The 8,687-nt window shown below is 43.3% G+C and overlaps 1 protein-coding gene across 7 annotated transcripts in view; it reads right to left on the reverse strand.

The window, feature by feature from the left end:
• Positions 1 to 8,207, reverse strand: part of MYEF2 (myelin expression factor 2) — a 27,656-nt gene extending 19,449 nt beyond the window's left edge. For 4 of the 7 annotated variants that reach the window (XM_044438768.1, XM_044438771.1, XM_044438770.1 and 1 more), the window contains exons 1-3: positions 7,968 to 8,206; positions 1,526 to 1,755; positions 300 to 352 (exon numbers count right to left, since the gene is read on the reverse strand). In XM_044438768.1, coding sequence (XP_044294703.1) covers positions 300 to 352; positions 1,526 to 1,755; positions 7,968 to 8,119 — 435 coding nt within the window. In that variant the 5' untranslated portion in view covers positions 8,120 to 8,206. Of the gene's footprint in view, positions 1 to 299; positions 353 to 1,525; positions 1,756 to 7,967 lie in introns of all 7 variants that reach the window. The other 3 variants (XM_044438767.1, XM_044438766.1, XM_044438772.1) reach the window with 2 other exon arrangements.
• Positions 8,208 to 8,687: the final 480 nt, after the last annotated feature.

The following is an 8,687-nucleotide window of genomic DNA, read 5'->3' on the forward strand; positions in this document are numbered from 1 at the left end:
CCAATCCTCAACTTAAAACACATCTGAACACAACAGAAATCCTAAAGTGAGCTGCTGTTTAAGTGAATTAGGTACATGCCATTTATTTAAAGCACATATTAAAAGAACTTTTCCCTTGCATCCAGCTACACTGATTTATGGACATTGACAAACTTTAGCTGATACAGAAACCTCAGTCTGTAATAACATCAATGTAAAAAAATGAAACTTACTTTCCAATTACTGGTACAAGTATTATACAAAAGTAAAACTGCTGAGGAACATTAAACCTCTAGCAGATGATTGCCCACAGCACTTACCCTTGATTTTCCTTCTGCATCCTTAAACAGCTCCACGTATGTAACCTCACCAACTACATAAGACATACAAAGGGAAAATACCAAGAGACAATGCATTTAAACACCAGTGTCTTGCTTTGCTGTGTCCCTGTGCACAACTCTACGAAGCACCTATTATTCACCAACAATCAAAACCAGACCAACATACCTCCTGTCAAGGGCTATATAATTTAGCTAGTTTTCAGGAATATGCAGCAGCCACATTCTCAAAAGCTAAAGAAAAACAACTATATTTAACCTAATTCATACTAAAGATCATATTTTGGCCAGTATGATATAGTTGGTGAACAAATTCAGATATACAAATAGTCCCTTCACCTCTCAATTAGGGCATCAACGATAGCACTTTTCAGTGACATTTGTCGTCCTGCTCACAACAGCTGTTTTAAGGTGACTTTCTACCTGAATAGCTTCAAATAGTAAAGAGGTTGCCTTCAATAGAATAACCAATTTACAAGCATCAAAAATTTCACAGCAAGCCACACACTTTCTAAAGTAAGGTTTCATTGCATAAACCCAATCATATAGTCACGTCACCTTACAACAGATACACCTAGCACAGTTAAAGATTTGTTTTGGTTTTAAAAAACCTAGAAATCATATGTTCTTTGCATGATTTTGAAGCAATCATTTTTCCCAAGTTAATACAAAACTACCTTTTGACAGTTGATGATTAGGGTTTCTCCTGCCCCAGACCTGCCCATGGCAAGACATTTGGGACAAATAGTTCTGTCAAACTACAACTGTAGTAACACACTTGATATAGAGCTCCAGACAGACAAGTCATGGCAGAAATGACAATACAGACAGAAATAATTCCACAGCCAGATTCCACCAAGAAGAATACAGAAACATCTTTTGGAAGACATCCTTTGTCATTAGAACACACTAAGTATTGCTGATATTCAGAACTACAGCTAGACGTAACAGTCCCTTTAAAAGTTCATGAGGGCATGCATATTCTCTAGGCTATCTACTGTCATACTAGAATGGAAGGAGACTGTGGACACTTCATTCATTTACCCATACTACCCTGCAATGCAAACAGCTCCAGTGAAAGAGAGGGGGGAAAGTAGGTATCTCAAGCAGAAGTCGGAAAGGACAAACCAAATCTGTATGGATCATAATACTCCAGACATTTGTGTTTGTCCCACTCCTTGTGAAGCAGGCTGTAAAGAGCGAGTTACCTTTCTCTCTCATAAGATCTTTAATAGACTGCCATTTCATGTCATATGGGATGTTGCTAATGAACACTCGGTTACGGTTAATGGTCTTCTTTTCTCCAGTGCCTGCACTCTTCTCCTTTGCATATGGATGAAATCTATTTCTGTGCCCAAGAGATGGGATAGCCTTCGGTTTTGAAATGTACTTGGCTTTCACAGGCTGTGTCTCATCTTTTACTGTTTCATCGTTTTCCCTGCATTTGGAAAATAATAGGAAGGTTATTTTTACTCTGAAATGTTGTTATAGCATGACAAACTCATAAGCATGGACATTGCCCTGTTAACACACAATCTTCTGCCAACGTTGGAGAATGTGCCTAAGTGAACTGCCCTAGTAAGGCAGCATATGCTGCCTGGCCAGTGCACCCATTCTCTGCTTAGTGACAATGCATGCTCCCTAAACAATGCACACTGAGGGCTTATCCCAGGTTTGTTTTTAACTACCCATCCGCAGCAGCCTTTCTGTGCTGGTGGGAAGGAGTGTAATTTGCTTCCTCCCCACCCAGCAGAAATGCCAAGCAGACTTCGAGATGAGACATGGAACACTAAACCCCTTCTCTGGCAGCAGTTGTGCTTCCATTTTCCTACGAAAATTCAGAGGTCGGTAGAGATATGAATACTCCTTCCTTCCCTGCCACTCTGCTGAGTTCCTTTACTAGACATACAGAAGAAAGCTTCCTGAGTGCCTAGAACAGAAACCAAGCTGAGGGAGGAGAGAGGAATAAGCCATGCCCTTTGCCAGCCCACTTTTTTTAATACCATGCAGGAGATCATTACGAATCTTCCTTTTGTTTGTACAATTGCTGGAAAAGGAGAGTGCCCAATCCATCCTCCACCAGCTCTTATTATTAAATTAAAATTTAAAATTAATTTTAAAATGTCCCATTTTTAAATTAATTAAAATGCCCCATTTTTTAAGGCTTGTAACTTTTTGGAAAAACTTGCAAGACTTATACATATTTCCTAAGCAGAGTGCAAGGCATTTCTGATAAGCATATTCCCTGACATCTGCTTGCAATTATCCAAGTTATCTGGGAATATACATAATCCCCTGCCCATGCTGTCAATCTGCACACCTTCTCCACGGCTTCCTGTAAACATCCATACCAGGCAACCCATGTTAACCCCATCATGTACACATAAAGAACAAGTGCTCACAGGAGAATATTTCTGAGTAACAGCATGTGATTGATAAGAGAGTGACAATCTGGAAAAGTCTGTTCCTGCCTGAGCCAGAGAGGATCAAGAGGAATTTAAGCAAAAGGAACAGCTGCAAACAATGTCTAATGGTGAACATAAAATAAGGGCCACAAACCCACAAGAAAGTATCATGTCAGTAACTACTGCTTTCCCACTGTCAGGTAGGGAACAATGTAGATTTATGGTGGGGGACAATTTGACATCCAGCAATAAGCCCAGATTTTTCATGCAGTTAACTGGGCTACTGCTGAAATTAAAATCCATACAGATAGATGCTCAGAACATCCTAGTAACTATTTCTGTCCTACACCTGAAATAATAATTTCAATATTTGTAACAACTGCATGAAATATAAGCCACATTTACTAAAATGAATAATGGTAAGGGAGGTGAGTTAGCTATCCAAACATTCTAAAACTTGGGAATCAGGGTCAGCTTTGAGAGCTTTAAGTGATCTCAGTAGTTCAGGAAATAATTGCCCACTAGACATATTATATGAGGAACAAACTACTGTAGTGCAACTGTAGTTTCTGTACAAGAAATGTACAAGGCAAAGATTAACTGAAAATGCTTTATGCACACATTAGCCAGCAAGAAAAGAAGCACTGGATAACAGGTTACATAAAATCCTATGTAAAATTTCCTCCGGTATTATTGGAATAATTGAATAAAACAGAGAAAACTCAAAACCCAAAAATGTATAATTCCTGAGGTTGCTGTTCTCTTTAATAGTAACTCCAAGCTAGGCAAAAGATGCTTTGACTATATACTCATTGATATCTGAAGGAAGAAGAATATTGGTCATTATGTCCTGCCCTTTTCCCTTCCAAGGAACTCAAAGTGGCTTACACATGTCTCCTCCTCTCAATCTTATTCTCACAACAAGAACCATGTTAGGTAGGTTTCACTGAAAGTCTGTGGCTGGTCCAAAGTCACCTAGTTAGCTCTATGGCTGAGTGAAGACTAGAACCCAGCTCTCTTGAGTCATATTAACAAAGTGCATAAGGTTTACTGGAGCAAATACTTAGAAATTAGCAAATAGTTTTTAATGAAACCACAGTATTCTTCAACAGAGAGCACTATTAGATTCATGCCCTTGTTTGAGGACTTCATACAAGCATCTGGTTGGCCACTGTAGAAATAGAATGCTAGACAAGATAGGCCTCTGGTCTGATTCTGCACTGTTTCTTATGTTCTTAAAAGAAGAAAAGAAATATTAACCAAAAAACTCTTAAGTCTTTTAGACTTCTTACACAGCATTTGGCTAATAATTGTGGTCAATTAGGTATAAACTAGGAAAAATCAGATAGATTATTTCACTGGGATCTAAATATTCTCATAATTACCATAGATTAATTAAACATAAATTGACCAATACTTCAATGACACAAATCATTTAAGCTTTTTATAAGAAAAAGCATGTCCTAACATTTTATATTTTAATTCAGTTTAAATCAAAATCGGATACCAACTGGGTTTATGCAACACATTAAACAAGGTGATTCATAAGCCGTGGTGTTTTAGAACATTGTTTGAACCCAACACTCTGCTTGAAGGGTGGCTTTTAAGCTTATAGTGTTATGTTAGTCGTGAAGTCGTACTCAACCCATCATGGCCCCATGGACAACATTAAAGGTAAAGGTAAAGGGTTCCCCTTGACATTACGTCTAGTCATGCCTGACTCTAGGGAGTGGTGCTCATCTCCATTTCCTAGCTGAGGGAGCCAGTGTTTGTCCGCATACAGTCTCCGTGGTCATGTGGCCGGCGTGACTAAACACTGAAGTGCACGGAACGCTGTTACCTGCCCACCGAAGTGGTACCTTTTTATCTACTTGCATTTGCATGCTTTCGAACTGCAAGGTTGGCAGGAGCTGGGACGGAGCAACGGGAACTCACTCCGTTGTGCAGATTCGAACCAGCGACCTTTCGATCAACCAGCACAGCGGTTTAAACCACTGCACCACCTGCAGTCCCTGGACAACATTAGGGTTTAATAAACATGCCATTGCTTATTCTGCTCTGTGAACGCAGACAATAAAATAAGCCATTGTCAAATTAAAAAGACAGAAAGGTCTTTGGCAAGAGCAGCAAAAAAGTGAGAACCTTTCCCAGGTACCTGAAAGAGCTAAAGTAGCCCTTAGGAACAGCTAAAAAAGGCTAGTAGCAGTGGAGAAGACTTCAAATCCTGAAGGAACCCACATGCAGGGAATTAGGCTTTTCCCTTTAAATCACAAGCCTCAATCACAAAGTTTTGCCAAAACTTCCAAAAATATTTCACATTTGCAGTAAACTGCAAGCCCAAAAGGGCAGTTGGGGCTTCTTAGGATCCCCCCAAATTTTAGGGGTACTTGGGAGGGATTTATGCCTCTGTGATATCTATACTTAGGGAAGCCCTTCATACCCAGTAACTTGTGCGCTGATGCTTTGTCACTGCAGCTTCTCACACCGGGGAGTTCAAGGGCCAAATGAATTCCACCGAGGATTCTGATGCAAAGGGTGCTTTCCCCTCACATGCCAACCCCTCTAGGAAAATAGTTAGCCCTGGGCTACAAGGCTGAAATTTGACATTTGGACACTTTGTCCAAACAAACAAGAATCCATGCCAAACTGCAACTCCGTAGCCCATTGCTAACTATGTGTTTCTTTTCTTTTCTTTTTTTTAAAGGTGAGATCTGTGATAAGCACGCTTTACAGCAGAAGCCAGTGGGTTGGGGGAGGGGTCATTTGGTCCTATGTTGCCCTCATTTTTCCAAATGTGGATAACATGAGAGACATTTAAAAATGTCAACCTGCAGCCAAAACTAAATGGTTAGCCATAGTTCAGAGGACTTCTCAGCTGCTGTGTGGATTGTATGCAAGACACTGAGGAATTTGAACCACACTGCATGGAAAATTCCCAACAGGGTTAACGTGTTGTGCAAACCCAGCCATTTAGAGCAGAAGATAGACCATAGCAGGCAGCAATGTAAAGAAGCCCACACAGTTGCCAACCCATGCTTTTTTCTTTTACTAAGTTAACTATGTATGCCATTCTGTGTTTGAAGAACACAAAACAATACATTCCTGGTAACAGAAAAAATATCTGCCTGTTTCCTGCTTAGAAGCAGCCTTACTTACCAAAGATGATAATGCCTCAATCCTATGCACTTAGATAAGAAAAAAAGCCCTACAATTCCCACCATTCCCCAACCAAGGAATTGTAGGACTTTTTCTGTCCAAATATGCATAGGATTACACCCTAAATTATTACCAGGTAGTAGTTATTTACAAGCCTGAAAAAGTAAGCTGTATTCTAAGAAGCCATCACTCTAAAGAGGAGTTGAGGGCCAGAGTCAATCAAGTTTTCTGGAAACAAACAAGAGCAAATATGAATTTCCATGAACAATGCAAACACTGGAGTACTTTATTCTAGTTTGCTTTTCAACATAGGCATTGAAAAAGTGACTTGACTGGCATACAGACATTCCTTTTCAGCAACAAGTTATACACTGGTTAATGCAACAAGGCCCCTCCCTGGTGGATCAAACTGAATGGTCCATCTGGCCCAGAACAGCCTTTTCAACAGTAGTAAGACAGATGCTACCAGAAAGCTTACAAATAGGGCATGAAGGCAACCAGGACACCATCTGGTATTCAACTATATGCTGCATTCATATCAGGAGATTCCATGGAGATATCACAGCCAATAGCATTCAGCAGATATATCCTCCACAAATGGATCTTTTTAAAATCCTTTTGCATTACGCGGCAATCAATGCATCTTATGGTAATATATTCCACACAATAATTGTTTATTCAAAATGTGTCTGTAATAAACTTCTATCCAAACAATTTTATCAGGCAGCCCCAAGCTGTATGGTTACAGAAGAGAATTTACAGGTACATAATTCCTAAAGGAATTGGAAGGGCACAGTGACACAGCGAACTCTATTTCATCATAATAGTCCTGCAACAAACTGATACAGGTGAATATTAAGTGCCTTGGAAGGGCTCTGTGCTTTTTTTATATTAAATTTATATCCCACCTTTTTCTACTTGCAAAGAACCTAGGGTAGTTTACATAGTTCTCCTTTGCTTCATTTTCTCCTCAAAAACATACCCCCTGAGTTAGGCTGTGAGTGGCCCAATGAGTTTCACAGCCAAGTGTGGAGTAGAACCTGGATACTCCAAGGCTCAGTCCAACACTTTAATATGCCACACTGGCTTTAACCAGAACTCATCCAAAAAAGATTAAAAACATGACCAGAACATTAATATCTTGCTCTGCCACTGAATAGAGGAATAGGCCTATTAATTCCCAAGTGACCCTCATGAAGGAATCACTGAGTCCCTCAACAAGAAGGAGCAAGAACCCATGCTGACAGACTGGTGTAAATGCCAACTGTTGCTGTTAGGAACAATTACTGTGTTTAATACACATCTGACCTTTTGCAAAGAAATGCCACACAGCACACCTTATGTCATAAGCAAAAGGCCCCACTTTTTACAGTTTCTTTGGATGTGTATTCACAAACTAAGAAGATTGCTACGCATGGGCCTGTAGTCCACCAAAGCTGCTGTAGCAATAAATCTGTCAAATTTAAAGTGCCACAAACAAGAATGGATGAAGTAAGAAGACCATAACTGCAACACTATGCCTGCCTGCTCCAAATTAACCCCCCTCCCCAAAGTTCAATGCAGCTTCCTTGCACTTATGCATAAACAAGATTGCAACCTAACAAAGCCATGCCTGTGTAAACTAAGAGTTGCAAACTTCATGCATCCACCTAATCCATTTCATCTTTTACTAGCCAACAGCGCAGCCTCGGAGCTCCTTCCGTTAATTCTAATTGCAGTAACAGTCATAATACTAATAATCATTGCACTAACCAACATACGAGGGCCTCAAGAGCCCCCGAGCGGCTTCCCTTCCCCCACTCATGCGCGCCTGCACAGCCCCTCCCCCATCAGGTGCCTATCGCTGAACAATACGAAGAGGTGATGCGGGGGGGGGGGGGCAGCGAGCTCCCACACATCCCCGTCCTCGACCCCAGGAAAGGCCTTTCGCCCCCCAACCGCCGGCGCGGGCGGCGGCGTGGGCTCGCCAACCGCCTCCACGCGGCGGCCTACCCAGCGCCCCGAATCCCCGCACTCAGGTAGCAGTCCAGGCGCACCGCCCACGCCCCCTTCCCGGCCTGACTGCGCGCGCGCGCTCGCCCGCACACACATTTTAACACCGTTGGCGCTGCCGTCGCCGCTGTCTGGCATGGGCAGCCCGACACCCGCCTCCTCGTCGTGGGGCCGCCCGTGGTCGTTGGCGACCGCCTCGTCGGCCTCCCCCAACGGCGCCGCAGCCTCGAACTTGTCCTCCTCCGCCATCTTCCCGCTCCTCGCCGGGTCCAGGAGCCGCCGCCCCCTCCGCGAGCGCACTCGCCACCAGCCGAACCAGCGAGCGCCTCGGCCTCGGCTCGCGCTGCGCACCGGCGACGCCGCGCTCTCGCGAGAACTTAAATGACGCCGGGACGCGAGAGTGCCTGCCCGGAGAGGCGAGGGCCCGTTGCCATGGCGACAGCGACTCTCGCGGCGGAGGAGGCCTCGGCGGGCGCCTCGCCGCTCCCCCGTCACAGGCCTGGCCCGGTGCGGGCAGAGGAAGGCCGCCGGGCGAAGGCGCCTGCTCTTCGTTGCTCGCACTCAGCCGTAGGGAGGCGTGCCGAAATCGCCATGTATAAATTCTGCTGCTTCCACAGCACGCCCTGCTCTTCGTATTTCTGCCCTGTAAACAGGAAGTAAATATAAACAAGGTATTGGCTTATTGTACTACCTTCATGCCCTGCTTTCTTTCTTCCAAGTAGCCCAAGGTGGCTAGCATGATCCTCCGCATCGTCTTCATTTTGACCTTTCTGTAAGCGACTAGCCCAAAGCCATCCAGGGAGCTTCATGGCTAACG

Source organism: Varanus komodoensis, unplaced genomic scaffold, assembly GCF_004798865.1.
Source record: "Varanus komodoensis strain SLA01 unplaced genomic scaffold, ASM479886v1 scaffold33, whole genome shotgun sequence".
Classification (NCBI taxonomy): Eukaryota; Metazoa; Chordata; class Lepidosauria; order Squamata; family Varanidae; genus Varanus; species Varanus komodoensis.